Raw genomic sequence first — 16,072 nt, 5'->3', positions numbered from 1 at the left:
TCACACATACCACAGGGGACCAAATTCCCATGTCACTGGGGCTGCACCTCCACAGACCTGGCATAGAGCTACCCCCCATCACTCCCCTCCCCACTAATGATGACCGACAGCTAAAACATTTGTTCTAACACATGAGCTTTTGAATTTTGTCAGGCATTTTAATGGCGCAGGTGATAACCTCTCCCCTTTCCTCCACCAATCAGAGAAATATGAAACTTGGAGTCCAAGCGATAGAGAGAGACAGAGGGAACATGACAGAGCACAGTGCAGAAGGAACACAAACTCCTGAAGATATGAGAAGATTGCTCCCTTCCCAAAACATTTAAATTATTCTATCCTCTGTGAGCCATTTACACCTCTGGGCTTTCCTCTTTCTCCCCAACAGGTTTGGAATTTAAGTACACATAGTCAGCCTGATGCTCCAATGGTGTAAGCCAGTGCCGCTCTAATGATTTTGGTGGAACTAGTTTGGTGTAAAATGGTGCAACTCTACAGCTCTGCGGATTTACATCAGTTGAGGATCTGGCCCAAAGACTTCACCTGTCCCCTTCTCGCAGCAAGCATCCAAACATCAGCTCTTCACCCAGAGATCCGTAGTGCATCAAGAATTGTTTCTTCAAAGATAGTGTTTATTGCTAAAAATGTTTTGATCAGTCATAGTTCATATTTACATTGATATGTTTTTAAAGGAATATTCAAGTAAACATTTCCAATATTTTCTGGCATAATCTCTAGCTTTTTTCCTATACACAAACATTAAAAATAAATAAACTGTACACAGAAAATGTCTTTTAACAGCTCTACATTACTATATGTATTCCCAAACAACAAAAGACTCCACTCTTTCATAGCTTTGTACTTTAAAAAAAATCTTCTTAATTAATCATTATACACTTTTAAAAAAACCTAGAGCACTTTGCAAATTAGTTCAAATGTCAGTGACAAGATCTGAAGACAAAAAAAATACAGCAAATAGAAATTAACATCTTAAAGGGATTCTTTTTGCTTTTTTCCTTTTTGTTTTTCTTAAATCTTTTTTTACAGGAAAATTTCCCCTTCCCTTTTGCAGGGAAGTACTCAGATTCTACAGGGTTGGGTTTAAAATGTGGTCCTATGTCTTTAAAATAATAATAATAATTATAATAATAATAATAATAATAATAAAAAACAGCTGCAATTTCCCCCCTTCCTTTTTAAAATCTCTATATTTACAAGGCTGGTAATTTTTTTTGTTAGAACACTATATATGTATAAAAATAAACATCTGATTGTAGTGCTTAGCTTTGCCTCTGGCCTGCACTGCAGTTCCTTTCAGTTTTGCTTTTCCCGTTTCAAATAAAATAAAATAAAATAAGTCAAATAAAACAAAACAAAAACAAAACAGTGCAAGGGGCATAAGAGGAGAGAAACGAACCAATGAACAGATTCTCTGGGCGTGTTGTGTGTGTGTCAATCTTTTCTGTGTCTTTCCAGTCTTAGGGTCTCAGTGCGGTAGAGTTTGGGGTGGAAAGAGGACATGTCACATACTAAGACACCACCACATACTGGGCTAGATGATGCCTCCAAGGGAGGTTGACAAGAGAAAGCACTGGCACTCTGAGATCACCAAGTGTGGGGACCGGGCTCCAGGCACTGGAGGCAGCCTGTGGCTGCCGTTGGATCCAGGTGAAGTTAAACAGGAAGAGTGGCACTCAGATCCATCCCCAGGTACTCAACTGGGATCCAGGTGAGGTCATGTGGGAGCACTGACACTCTGAGATGCCCGAGCCAAGCTGTGGGTCTGGACTCCAGGGCAGTGGGGATAACCCGCAGCTGTAGCTGGTGCCCAGGAGAGGTCACACACATGCGCTGGCACTCTGAGATCCATCCCCAGGTGCTGAGCTGGGGCCCAGGAGAGGCTGCGTAACAGCTCTGGCACTCCAAGATGCCGAAGCCATGGCGCTGGACCCCAGGGCTCGTCCCCGTGCCTGGCTGCTAGGGCAGCCCCCCCGTAGGGGTCAGCAGGAGCACTTGCACTCTGAGATGACCGGGTACTGCACAGGGATCCAGGTGCAGTACTTCTGTGTGGACCAGCCCTGGCAGTGCCACCTCAGGAAGGTCTTGGTGACCGACTTGACAGGCTTGCAGTACATGCCCTCCGGGAAGGAGCAGGACTTCTCCGTGAAGCAGTGCCCCTCCTTGATGTAGCGGGGCCAGAAGCGGAGGCCCAAGTCCTTCCAGGCATAGACCACAGGGCAGTACGTGTAGGCCCATAGCCACTGCAGGAACTTCCTCCGGGCTTTCTTGCCCATCTTGATGCGGGCCCCGTAGGGCGCCTCACCCAGGTCCAGCTTCTTCAGCTCACCAGGCAGCGGCCCCGACACCTTGAGCCTGTGCAGGGGGTCGGGGCTGGAGAGGTTCAGCTGAGCCGGGGCCACCACCGCCATGAAGCCAGGGTCGAAGTGGCTGCCCAGCTTCTTCCTCAGAGTCCGCTCGTCCAGGTCCTGCTCCTTGGGGTCGTAGTCGGGGTCGGGGTGCTCGATGATGTCCTTGACGGGCAGATTGTCACTGGGGGAGGGCCGCAGCCGCAGGTAGGGCTGGCCGCCGCCCTGCCGGAGCAGCGCCAGGCAGGAGCAGAGCAGGAGGCTCTGAGGCAGCTTCATGCTCCCGTCGGGCGGGCGAGCGGGCGGGCGCTGCCCGGCGCCTCAGTGCCCCGCGCGGCCGCCGGCCCGCTGCATAAATAGGCAGCGGCCAAGTCCGCCGGGGCCGGCGCTTTAAATAGCGCGGCGCGGGGAGGGGCCGGAGGCCGCGGTGACAACGCGGGCCCTAGCAGCGCGGCATGGCCGGGCTCCCGCCTTCCTCTCCCGCAGCGATTCACAGCGGCCTCGTCGCCATCCCCATGGTGACAGCGGGCTCGGCCCCGCGCCGGCTGGTCTAGACGCTGCCCCGGGCGGGCGGGCGGGCGGGGGTGTCCGGGCGGGCGGCTCAGGGCGCGGCGGGGCGCGGCAGACAGGGCCAGGGACAGGGCCAGGGCCAGGGGCAGGGGCAGGGGCGGGCGCGGCTGCTCCGCATGGCGCGGTCACCGCGCAGCTCGGCGGCTCCCGCCCCGGCCGCGCTGCTCCGCCACCGCCGCCGCCGCCGTCCCGCTCAGCCCCGCGCCGGGCGCCGGCAGCGGGCGCCGCATGAAGCAGCGGTGCGGGACGGGCGCTCCGCCGCCCTCAGCGCTGCCCGGCGCCCATGCCCACGGCACGGCTCGGCTGGGCTCGGCTCGGCGGGGTCGGGGGGCTCGGGTCTCGCTCCGCTGCAGCCGGCGAGTGGGTCCCGGCCCCGGCCCGTCGCTGCCTGCGCTGCTGCCGCTGCCGCTGCCGCTGCTGCTGCCGCTGCCGGTGCCGGTCGGTGCCGCCGCCGCCGCCCCGCGCACTGCCGCGCTCCCGCCCGCGCCCAAGTTAAATATCCCCCGGCGGCGCGGCCGGCCCGGGCCCCCCCGCTGTCACTTCGCCGCGCGCTGATTGACAGCCCGGCCCCGCCGCCGGGTCCTAGCGCCCCTCCTCACCCCCGCCGCCGCCGGCGTCCGGGTCCTGCCGCGCTCCGCTCCGCCGGCGCCGGGGCCGCAGGGGTTAAGGCGGGGCCGGGGCCGGGGCCGGGGCCGGGGCCGGGACTGGGACAGGGGCGGGGGCGGCGCAGGCCGGCAGCGGCCGCTGGGCGCTGCTGCAGGCACTGGTTTGGGAGCCGGGACCCGCTCCCCTGGGGCAGCTCCGAGGCGCCGGGAGGGGGACGGGGTTGCCCGGCTCCAGCGGGAGGCAGCCCCGCGGGGGCTCTCGGCCCCGGGCAGGCGCTGCAGCCTCCCCCGCCGCGGCCCCACGCGCTGCCCCCCTGAGCCCGGGGACCCGGTCCCGGCAAGCGACGACCTGTCAGACCCGCGGCCCCCGACACTCAGACTCCAGCCCCTCGGGACGGGCCCCTCTCGGCTCCCACCGCCTTCCTGACCGTGGAAACACGACGGGGCGATTCTTCCGGAGCCACGAGCCGGGCAAGAGAGCAGCGGGTCCCCTGCTCCCCGCACCGCGGACTCCTCTCGGGGGTCTCCGGGCTTATCTTGGCAGTGCTGTGCGCACCCCTAGCACCGCCTGGCCCCTTGAAAGGATTTTGTGCCAGGGGAAGCGCGGGTTTGCGGGGGCGTGACATGAGCACTGGGCTCCCCCAGCAAAGCAGTGGGTGGAGGGGATGGGGATGGGGATTGCCACCCCGGATCCAGCTCCTCAGGTACTGCAGAGCCTGTGCTCCTGCTGTCTCCCAATCCAACCCCCCTCCCAGAGCAAGAGCTAATTCCTCAGGTTGTGCCCAGCAGGTGCTTTAACTTCTTAAAGTTTGATCCCTGCAGCTAGCCATCATTAAGTGCATCAATTCTCAGACTCACAAAGGCACAGGAAGCCCCAAGAGAATTACAGTGCTTCATCATCCAGCAATCTGTAAGCAGTGATATGTCTTGCTACTTGTAGTTCACTGCAAGTTTCTTGCAGTCTTCCTGGAGACTCTTCGGACCAAGCATATGGAAAAAGATCATCTCTCTGTCCCCACTGTGCTTGTTTCACAGCTTGCTTTGTCAAGAGGTTCTCTGATAGAAATTCATGGAAGATCACAGTTGTGGATGACTTTAAAAACGCAAGAACTGCATGGGTGGTCCAATAAAAGTATATCACCAAAAAAAAACCCCTTGCTTCTCACATATTTCTTGGAGCATCATGGCTACAACAACATTCAACCCCCTTTAACAATGCATGAAGAACAAATACACAAGCAAACAGAACAACTGCAAAGGAGTGAGATATTAGCTCATTGGTAGCTTGAAATGAGGAATCCTAACAAAAGTCCCATCCCTGTAGGAAAGGACATAAACATCACAGATATAAATGAGATAATACTATGTTCAAGTGAGTCTTTGTTCAGCTTCTCTCCTAATGCTGCTTTGTCAGGTAGCAACTGATGCAGGAAAGAAGGGCGAGCTATTGTTGAGGGGGGCGCAGCATCTATGAGCAGATATTATAAAGTGGTTCAGAATATGAAGACATAGCCAAGAACTTACAAGAACATATGCAAGTTAACTGAGTACTTCAGCCAGTGACTGAACACCAACTCCACTTTGGTTTCCATTCACAAAAAGGAACACAGGGAGAATAAGTTGATCTGTCTCCATATAAATGACCTGTCCAGGGCAATCATGCCTATTTTGAGTGAACTAAGTGTTGTAAAGCAACAATCTGTCAGTAACAGCATTTTTGCTGGTCACCCACAGCCCATGGCACATTTGGAAGGGATGATGACAGCTTTCTAACAAAGAGCAGTCCTGATTCCAGACTCTATCAGAAGAAATGAGCACTTACCTCTGCCCCTTCCCCTCTCTAAAACCACTGTGCTGCTCCACCCTGTGCCCACTTTTCCATGGGAGCTTGTATTCTCTTCTGGCCATATCATAGAATCATAGAAGTCGGGTTGGAAGGGACCTTGTAGATCTTCAAGTTCGACACCCTGCCTGGGCAGGAGAAGAAACTGGGCTCAAATGATCCCAGCCAGGTAGGCATCAAGCCTCCTCTTAAAGACCCCCAGGGTAGGAGCCAGCACCACTTCCCTTGGAAGTTGGTTCCAGCTCCTAGCCGCCCTGACTGTGAAGTAGTTCTTACGGATGTCTAATCTAAACCTCTTCTCCAACAACTTGTGGCCATTATTCGTTGTTATGCCAGGGGGCACTAGGGGAAACAGTGTCTCCCCCAAACCCTTCTGGTCTCCCCTAGTGAGTTTATAGATGGACATCAGGTCCCCCCTCAGCCTTTTCTTGTGAAGGCTGAACAGGTTCAGGTCCCGCAGTCTCTCATTGTAGGGTCTGCCCTGTTGTCCCTGGATCATGCGAGTGGCCCTCCTCTGGACCCTCTCCATGCTGTCCACATCCCTCCTGAAGTGGGGCGCACAGAACTGGACACAGTACTCCAGCTGTGGCCTGACCAGTGTTGCATAGAGGGGGAGGATCACCTTCCTGGACCTGCTAGAGATGCACTGTGGATGCACGACAAGGTGCGGTTAGCTCTGCCAACCGTGACCTTGCATTGTCGGCCCAAGTTCATCTTGGAGTCAGTAATGACTCCGAGATCCCTTTCTGCTTCCATGCTCTCAAGAAGGGAGTTTCCCATCTTCTAAATGTGCTCCTGGTTACTACTGCCCAAGTGCAGCACCCTGCACTTGTCAGTGTTGAAGCGCATCTTGTTTTTCCTAGCCCACCCCTGTAACCTATCCAAGTCTTTCCCTCCCTACTAGCTGCAGTCTTTCCTTCCCTACTAGCGTGCTGACCTCACCCCAAATTTTGGTATCATCAACAAATTTAAACAGGGTGCTTTTCACTCCATTGTCCAAATCACTGATAAAGAGATTGAACAGCGTGGGCTCAAGAACTGAGCCCTGGGGGACTCCGCTGTCCACTTCTCCTCAGGTCAAATATGACCCATCCACCACCACCCTCTGAGTACGACCCTCCAGCCAATCTGCAATCCATCTGACTGTGTAGGCATCAATGCCACAGTCGCCCAATTTTTTAATGAGGATGGGGTGGGAGACAGAGTCAAAGGCCTTGCTGAAGTCCAGAAAGACTACATCCACGGCAACACCTGCATCCAAGACTTTTGTGACCTGATCATAAAAGGCAATCACGTTGGTCTGACATGACCTGCCCCCTAATGAAACCGTGCTAGTTGCCCTTGAGCATCATCTCTGAGGCCAGCCCATCACAGATGTGCTCCATGATGATCTTCTCAAAGAGTTTCCCTAGGATTGAGGTAAGACTGACGGGCCTATAGTTGCCCGGGTCCTCCCTCCTCCCTTTTTTAAAGATGGGAACCACATTGGCTATCTTCCAATCATCCGGCACCTGGCCCGAGCACCACGAGCGCTCGTAAAGCTGTGCCAAGGGCCCTGCAATAACCCCTGCTAGTTCCCTCAACACCCTGGGGTGGAGCATCTGGACCTGCTGATTTGAACACATCCAGCCCCTCCAGAAGCCCTCTAACTCGGTCCTCCCCAACCTGAGGTCTGGAGGCATTCCCCTTGAGTCTGTCTTGTATCACGGTGGGGAAGTCCCAGTCCCTGCCCAAGAAAACAGAGGTGAAGAATTGGTTAAAGAGGTCTGCTTTCTCCTCTTGGCACAACCACCAGTTTGCCCAGAGGATCTTGCAGGGGCCCCACATTACCCGGTGCTTTCTTCATCCTCCCTATATATTTGAAAAAGGACTTGTTATTATCTTTGATTCTGGACGTGAGTCCTAGCTCTAGGTCTGCTTTAGGTTTCCTGACAGCCCCCCTACAGGCCTGAGCAGAGGAGGTATACTCCTCCTTGGAGATACCACCCCCCTTCCCCCGGGTGTACACCGCCTTTTTGGCAATCGGGCATTCCCAGACACCCTTGGTGAGCCAGGGGGGTTTTCGGGCACTCCTGCCCCCCTTGCTTTTTGTTGGAATGGTCACTCCTTGGGCCCTGAGTATCATCTCCTTAAGGAACGACCACTCATCTTGGGCACTGAGTTCCCCTGCCCTTGAGAACCCCAGTGCCTCTCCCACTAATCTCCTCAACTTGTTGAAGTTGGCCCTCTTGAAGTCTAGGGCTACTGCCTTGCTGCTGGCCCTTGACACCCTGCGCTGGATGGTGAATTCCAGCAAGCGATGATCGCTATCACCCAGGTGGTCAAGGACCCAGAGGCCCCTTACCAGATCATCGCCTGTGGCCAGGACCAGGTCCAACAGGGCATTTCCTCTGGTGGGACTGTGCACCTCCTGAATTAAGTGGAGGTCCTGTATCTCAGCCAGGAACCTCCTGGAATGGTCCAACCTGGCTGACTGTTCCTCCCAGCAGATGTCCAGGTAATTTAAATCACCAATGACAACTACATCCCTTGCCTTAAGTGCCTCTGCAAGCTGGCCCAAAAATTCCAGGTCCAGCTCTTCCCCTTGGTTGGGGGGTCTGTAGTAGATCCCCACCATTAGATCCCTCTCCCCACGGCCCCCTTGTATCTTGACCCAGAACACTTCAGCTTGCCTCTCCTCTGACCCCATTTTGCTGGCATATGCACAACTAGAATGTAACCAAGGCACCGGTCAAACCAAATGACAACTGACACTTCTCCCATGGGCAAAATTCCAGCATGGGGTTGTGAAAATATAGCAACTTACTGGGCTGGAGCTATGTCACTGCCTTCAGCAGGTGAGGTCATGACCTCTTTTAGAGCATCACTCCAGTTTAAAAACAGCACCTCTCTCCCTGGATGCGCTCTAAAGGTATGTCTGGAGTACACCCCATGTTGGAATCACTCTTGAATAAATCCTATGAACCCACTCTCACTTTGCCAGCACCAAATCTAGAATCACAGTGATGAAGCTGCTGTGGGAGCATGGCTGTTGTCCATGGCTGGAGGTAGAGGTCTCAAGAGCAGCCATGGGAGAGGACCCTGGAGCGGGTTCACCACTACAGTTCAGGTTTAGCACATGCAAGTAAGGAGCTATTGGAGGTATACCAAGGAAAAACCCTCCACTGGAGTGCTGGAAACACAGTGTAGACATACCCCCAGATGGTGAGGACCAACCTTTTTGGCAGTCATGCCATAAATTAGCTCTGAGTCCTCCCCAAGTGTCACACCAATCCTTTTCCCTTCACAATCTGCTGCTCTTTCTGCTCCTAGCTCTGTGCTCTGTGTCTGATTTACAGCTCTGCTTTCTTCTTCCTTCTCCATGTTCCCTGCCCAATGTGCTGCTTTGCTTTCTCCTTCCCACTCTAACTGCCCTTGTGCTGCCTGCCCCTTTCCTGATCTGCTGCGTGCTACACACAGAGGCTGCCCAATTGGCCATCCCTGCCCTAAGACATTCTGGCTTAACATAAAGCTGGGTTCCCAACATTCCTCTTCCCTTTTCCATAGAGGGGAATGAAGCTAAAGATATAAACCTTCCAGCCATGATTTGTACCCACTAACTTCTATGCTCAGGGTGTTGGCCCACAGAGCCTGGTGTACATCAACACAGTGAACCAAGCCCTTCTCACGTCCTTAACCCCTGCATTGCTCAACACTGACTTCAACATTGAACAGGGTCCAAAAATTGGACACACAGCTGGCCCATGCAAACAGCATGAAAGAACATTCTTGCCCGTGCCAGTCACTCCTTCCTAAAGGCATGATGTAACCAGTCACCCACCAGGGCCAAAGCAGGGGAAGTAAAGAAATGAGGGTAGATGTATGAGCCAAATTCTCACCATGTCATGTTCCTGAACCCTCAAGAAAGCAGAGAAACCTAGTTAGCTGGATAGTTGTGGGCACCATACAGGACATAAACTGATCATCAATGGTTGGATGATGAATGCATTAAAAAAATTAAAGAAACATTTTCCAGAGATTTTCCACGTCTGTTCCTCATCCAAGATAATGTCCAAGTATGTCATCATCTATAACATGTTTCTCCATTGAGAAGCACAGGGTCACATCTTTATTTGGGATAAAATCAGTATTTCAGTGGAACTATACAAACTTATACCACTTCAGGACCTGGCTTCCCATTTTCAAGTTAATTGAAATACACAGAATCCCTCAAAATATTGTAAATACATTGAACTTCTTTTCCCATACTGTGTATTGCATAGTAGGCTAATTTGCAGTATTCTGCCTCTTTGTACACCTCATTTCAGTATGTAACTGTATCTGTCTGGCATTTTTAGTAGCAGATCACAAAGCAGCTTGCAGAAGATGTCAGTCTTATAAATCCCCATGTTATGGAATCATTATCATGGTCTTGGACCTCACTCTCAAACCCGATTCATCCTGTTCCACACAGTCATATTTTGGGAGAAAAGGCTCTCAAAGTTAGGGCATCAGTTGGAGATCACTGAACTATTACAACCAGGTAAAGATCTGTACTGTGCACCCCCTATATCACTGGCCGTTGTTTACTACCAGGCGTTGGAACCTCCAATCCTCCAACGCACTTTGCCAAAAGTGGAGTCTCCTGTTTACAAAGCAAGCCAGTTTTTATCCTAGCGCTCAAAATCACACTCTTGTGTTAACAAGCCACACCAAAAATAGCTATTAGAAAAAGCTGAGGGCTCATGCCCCATTCGTCCATTTGACTTCTGTTTATGACATTCTGTGACACACCAGCCTGCTAAGGAAACTATAAAAAAGCTCCCTTATTGGTTTGCTCACATTATACCATTTCTTCAGCTACCTCTTGCCTTCATACACAATGGCTTCTTCATTATCTTAGTCTGACAGGACAGTCACCTTGCTTGGAGTAGGGCTAAGAAGGACTTAGCAGAAAGCACCAGGTTCAAGAACTATAAAAAGCAAAGGCTTGGAAAACGTGCTTAACACCACTGTCTTCATCCAAGGACTTAGACCTAATGGTAACTGCAGGCATAGCTTTGAAGAAACTTTGGTGTCTTTCCAGCAAGCACAAGAGCAAGGGTCTTGATTGGGACATCCTGAACATCCCCCACAGTGGGTGAAGGTGGAGTAACGGGATCAAAAACCTCATCTATTCACCTGAGGACTTTGTCTAGATTGTCCTCCCATTTTACTTTTCCCTTGTTCCATTGTTCAGACATAATCCACATAAGAGCTAGTATTTAATTAGGGAATTTAAGGCTGTGATACACATCATAAAAAAGACTTATCAGAATTCCATAGTTATTAACATCAAAAACCAGGAAAATTTAAGTTAAAGGAACCCTACAGAAGACAAAATAGTAATATGACTTTTTTCTTCCTTTCTTTTGGCTTCTTTTTAGTAAATGAAGAAGGTCTGACTTTTTTTGCTTAAGAAAGAGAGAAGTAATAGTGTATAAAGGGTGGGGTGGACAGTCTACTTGTTCTTACATTAGTAATTCAGACCTTGTCCACCTTGTTTTCCCTGGATGCCTCTATGGACAAATGGATCATTGTTAGTATTAAAACACCGGAAATGCTAACCATCTAATTAACTGAGAGGCGGGTGATTTTTATTCAGTTGGTTTCCCTTGTTTGTTCCTGTTAGCAACCAGTTTAACGCAAATGCCTGAACACACAGTTGTGAGAAAAACTCTCTTTGTTAAAAAATCATCCCTACTCCTTTAACTATGGGCTGAGAAAGCTTGAAATCCACAACCAAAACGTCTTCTCACAAGGCCTCCAGTTAAGCCAGGGAAGACCAGATTTGACAGTCTTGATCATTATAAGGTAAAAATAATCAAGATGAACTTCCTCTGGTTGTTTTTTTTTAATTTCAGGGATTTATTTTATAAATAAGATAAGCACTATTTCTTGGCATGGCAAAAATGGCACCTGCCTTTGACAAGACAAAAGTTCTAATTTGGGGAGGGGGTGGGGTGCAACAACTAATTACAGCACAAAAGGTTTTAGTTAGCTTTCTGTTTTATTTTCTAGTAGAAATATATTGATGAGAGCTGTTTAAAATATCTAAAGCATGTGAAGACAGAAACATACAATCATATATCTAGGGTAAGTTTACAACTTGAACTACAGATACACACAGAGGAGAAATGAAAAATAAGAGCCAGAACCATACTACTGGTTTTCCTTGTGGCAAAAATGCAGACTTAAGGGATAAGCCCCTTACAAGTGTGCACAATAGTTTTTTTCTTGTTTCCTTTGCAGATCATCTTATATTGGTATTTAATTTTTTAAAGTTTATTAGGAGAATGATAGTCAAAGTATTAATAAAAGTCTTAATCTGACTGGTTTTTTGTTCCCACTGTCTTCCCTTCATGATCTGCCCTATAGCTACGTAACGCATCCTCCTAATTTCCAATATGGAACACAGAGTGCAGCTGTTTTATTATTAACCGTTATATTTCCCAACACGCCAGATATGAATCATCAACTGAAGACCCCTCCTCCACTTCAAGTGTCTGCTGGGGGCTTGTTTACACTAAGGAAAAGGGTTCCTTATAGTGAGGGAGTGGTGAGTTCAGGGTTGACCAGCTAACCCAGGACTCACAGTATGAAACTTCATGCTACATGGTTAGCCCCATTTGAAATAGTACTAGAACCCCATGCAGCATGAACTTTCATACTGTGAGTCCTGGGTTAGCTGGTCAACCCTGAACTCACCATTACCTCACTATAAGTTACTAAAATGACTCAAAAATAACCCTTTTTTTCCTAAGTGAGACTTAAATGGCAGTAAGAATCATAGGTATTTCCTCTAAAGCACACCACAATTCTGAGCTGGAGACCGTGGCTGGTCACATCCTCCATCCAAAGTACTGAGCAGGTGCACTCACTGCTCCACCCCACATTCCTCAGTCACCCCTTAACAAGATTCATATGCCCCAAAAGACTTCAGTGCTTACACCACCTAAAGATGCCCAGAAATGATGTCATAAGATGGTTACCATAGCTATTAAAGTATACTTTATACACTTAGGTAAAAACTCATAGGTCTGTGATATGGTGGGAAGGGACATGGGACCATTGCAGAAGTTACAGTGGATGCTGCACAGCTGATTTTCAGTTTCAAACAGTTCCAAGAGAGTGAGTCAAGTTTTAACCTTAACTTAGAAAGTCATCCCTTTCAAAAGTTTATGTTTCCAGAAGTATGGTATTTTAATCAACCTTTCTTCAATAAATGTAGTCCATTTACAACCTCCATCTCAATAAATAACTCTACAATTCCCCACTTCAGAAACACAGCTGGTTCAATAGGAAATTCATGACTCACTGGGCTGAGCAGGGGTACAGTATTTAAAAGGTTTGGCCTATGAAACAAGACTAATACTCCAGTACAGAATGGGAAGTGTCCATCACCCCATTAATGCTGTGGGGAGTGTAGATAGATCGATCATCCATGAGACTTCCTATATTAAGTTAAAAAATGTTCTTGCAGCTAGTAGCAGGCATCTGTCTGTCTTGCAAGACAACAGAATTATGCCAGGTGAGACAATTTGGCTGCAGGAGCTGACAGAGCAAAGGAGATCACCCATTTATCCATCTATCAGGGTTTCACTCTTAGACAGGCTGTAAACCAAGATTAAAGAGCCCAGCCTGCTCTATCATGGAGTGGACTAGTCTGTGGAAAAGGAAGTCTCACTTAAAAACAAAACAAAACAGAATGGAAAGCTGTCTTTTTACAGGGTTTACTTTCTTCTCGGAGTCACACCCTTTTAGGGACCAGGTATGACATTTTTGGGCTGTTTTGACTGTCGTGCATTACCTTTTGGCATTTATTGTTAGATACTTTTCTGCCCTTTAAGCCTATTGTATCTTTCATTTATTCTGCACCAAAGTACTATTCTCCATTTCAAATCTCTCTTGCTTTCTGTCTCACAGAGGGATTTCCCTGAAATCTCCTACCACCACACATACAGAAATGATACAGTGTGGAAGAAAGTAAAGCCTATTTCTATTAACATTCTGGATTTCATTCTCTTCTATTTTTATGCCTTCCGTAGTCACTTGCATTTTGGTTACTTCATAGACCTGTTTTGGTTGCATTATCTTGCTTAGTGTTTGTTTGGTAGGCTGCGTGTTTTGGGCATGTGGTCTGAGCAGCAGTTTGTGTGCTGCTAGCTGAGTGATTGCTGAGTGATTGCTGGGTAATTGCTGCCTGTGTCTTACAGAAGCCCTAAGGAAGGGGTGGAGCCAGTCCAAGCCCAGCAAGGTATAAAAGGAGACTCCTTGAGTGACCAGGGAGCAAGTGTACAGGGGCAACAAACAGGGCAAGCAATTTACAGGTCAGTTTGCCACCCCTTCTTTGAAGAGGAGCCTTTAAGCTTGGTGAGAGGAAGCAGGGAAAAAGGAATCTTTTGAGACCAAGGACCAGTAAATAGGCCAGCTTACGGGCGAGTTTGCTAGAGCAGGTCTGCTTGGAAAAAGAGCAGCAAGAGAGAGGCAGCAGATTAAGAAACCCAGAGAAATAGCTGGAGGATGTTGGAATGCTAGAACTGCTGCCACTGCCTCTCCTTGCTCCCGTGAGGTGTCTGTTCAGCCAGGACCACACACTGTCAAGGCTTCCACCCAGACCCTGACTTGGTCCCGTGGAGACTGGCTTGCAGGTCCCTTCCAATAAGAGCCAGGTGGGGGACTGCCTGTGATGTGAGTGGTGCCTCCTCATGGTATCCCTCAAGGAACAGGCAGGAGAGCTACAGGAGGAGAAAGCAAGGCTCCAAAGCATCCTCCACCATGAAGACTTCATTGATTCAATGCAGGAGGAGACCTTTAGGACTGTGGAGGGAGGACTGCCAGAGACAGCGCTAGAGAAGGCAGAGGACATGGACTCCCAGAAAGGTGGAAGGTTGTGATCTCTGGCAGCAAACAGAAATCTTCATCTCCACCTACATACAGCAGTTTGCCTGGAAAATAGATATGGAGCCCTAGCAACAGAGGAGGAGGAGCACATTCCATGGGTGAAGGAGGACAGGCCTGGCCTCCCCAAGATTGGAAGGATAGAGACCACACCGCCAAGAAGAAGTGATAGATGGCTATGATTGGGGACTCCCTTTTGAGGGGGATAGAGGCATCCACCTACCAGCCTGACGTATTGTCTCAGGAGGTCTGCTGCTTGCTTGGAACCTGGATCCAAGATGCCATGGAAGGATTACTGAGACTCATCCAGCCCTCTGACTACTACCCTAAGCTGCTCATCCAGGTGGGTACCAATGATACTGCCCAGGGAGACCCTGAGCAAATCAAAAGTAATGACAGGGCTCTAGGTGCAACAGTGAAAGGGATGGGGGCTCATGTGGTATTCTCCTCAACACTTCCAGTCAAAGGGAAGGGCCTGGGCAGGAGCAGATACATCCAGCAGATCAATGCATGTCTGCGCTGGTGGTGTCACCAGCAGGGCTTTGGCTTCTTTGACCATGGGATGTTGTTACAAGAAGAAGGATTGCTGGGAAGAGATGGGAACCACCTGATGAAGAGCAGACAGGCTCACTAACTTAGTGAGGAGGGCTTTAAACTAGGTTCTCCAGGGGATGGATAACAAAGCCCTGAGGTAGTGGGGGCAGTTGGTGATCTGGAAGAGCAAGCAGAAGGGGGCAACAGGGGAGGTCTTCTTGCTGAGAAAGTAGGGCAATAGGCTACTTACCTCAGATGCCTGTACACAAAAATGCACCGAGCCTGGGAAACAAGCAGGAAGAAATAGAAGTCCTTGCACGGTCAAGGAACTATGATGTGATTGGCATAACAGAGACTTGGTGGGAGCTTGCAGGACTGCAGCAGTGTCATTGATGGGTACAAACTGTTCAGGAAGGACAGGCAGGCAAGAAGAGGAGGAGGAGTTGTACTACATGTAGAAGAGCCATATGATTGTTGAGAGCTCTAGTATGAAACTGGAGATGGGCCTGTTAAAAGTCTCTGAGTTAGGTTTAGAGGGGAGAACAACAAGGGTGATGTCGTGGTGGGGGTCTGCTATACACCACCAAACCAAGAGGAAGTGGTGGATGAGGCTTTCTTCAGACAGCTAGCGAAAGTTTCCCAATCACAGGCCCTGCTTCTCACGGGGGACTTCAATCACCCTGACAGCTGCTGGGAGGGCAATACAGCAGTGCTCAGGCAATCCAGAACGTTTTTGGAGAGTGTTGGGGACTTCCTGGTGCAAGTGCTCTTCTTGACCTGCTCCTCACAAACAGGGAAGAATTGGTGTGGAATGTAGTAGCAGATAGCAACTTGGGCAGTGCCAACCCTGAGATGACTGAGTTCAGAATCCTAAGGAAAGGAAGGATGGAGAGCAGCAGAATAAGGACTGTGGCCTTCAGAAAAGCAGACTTTGATTCACTCAGGGAACTGATGGACAGGATTCCCTGGGAGGCCAATCTGAGGGGGACAGGAGTCCAAGTGAGCTGGCTGTACTGTAAAGAAACCTTACTGAGAGTGCAGGAACAAACCATCCAGATGTCCAAGAAGACTAGCAAGCATGACAGAAGACCAGCATGGCTTAGCAGGGAACTCTTTAGTAAGCTAAAACACAAAAAGAAATCTGATAAGAAGTGGAAAATTGGACAAACAACTAGGGAGGAGTTATAACTAGGGAGGAGATCCCTGGGGCAATAAAAGTATTGCTGGGGCATGCAGAG

General features: G+C 49.7%; 2 protein-coding genes across 2 annotated transcripts; one reads left to right on the top strand and one right to left on the bottom strand.

Annotated features, from left to right (window-relative positions):
• Positions 1–608: 608 nt before the first annotated feature.
• On the bottom strand, positions 609–3,391 carry LOC149854820 (noggin-2-like). The gene has a single exon (XM_090024637.1). The coding sequence runs from the start codon at positions 2,640–2,642 to the stop codon at positions 1,998–2,000; it is 645 nt and encodes a 214-aa protein (XP_089880763.1). The 5' UTR covers positions 2,643–3,391; the 3' UTR covers positions 609–1,997.
• On the top strand, positions 3,050–4,679 carry LOC149854819 (uncharacterized). Its single transcript, XM_090024636.1, has 2 exons — positions 3,050–4,448; positions 4,574–4,679. The coding sequence occupies exon 1, from the start codon at positions 3,050–3,052 to the stop codon at positions 3,854–3,856; it is 807 nt and encodes a 268-aa protein (XP_089880762.1). The 3' UTR covers positions 3,857–4,448; positions 4,574–4,679.
• The last annotated feature ends 11,393 nt before the right edge of the window (positions 4,680–16,072 follow it).

This window comes from Crocodylus siamensis, chromosome 12, assembly GCF_052110815.1.
Source record: "Crocodylus siamensis isolate JL-2025a chromosome 12, ASM5211081v1, whole genome shotgun sequence".
Classification (NCBI taxonomy): domain Eukaryota; kingdom Metazoa; phylum Chordata; order Crocodylia; family Crocodylidae; genus Crocodylus; species Crocodylus siamensis.
This window is presented reverse-complemented; position numbering and strand designations above follow the sequence as displayed.

What these genes read in the sequence shown, in the direction of transcription:
- LOC149854820 (XM_090024637.1), bottom strand. Translation starts at nt 2,642, where the DNA reads ATGAAGCTGCCTCAGAGCCTCCTGCTCTGCTCCTGCCTGGCGCTGCTC.
- LOC149854819 (XM_090024636.1), top strand. Translation starts at nt 3,050, where the DNA reads ATGGCGCGGTCACCGCGCAGCTCGGCGGCTCCCGCCCCGGCCGCGCTG.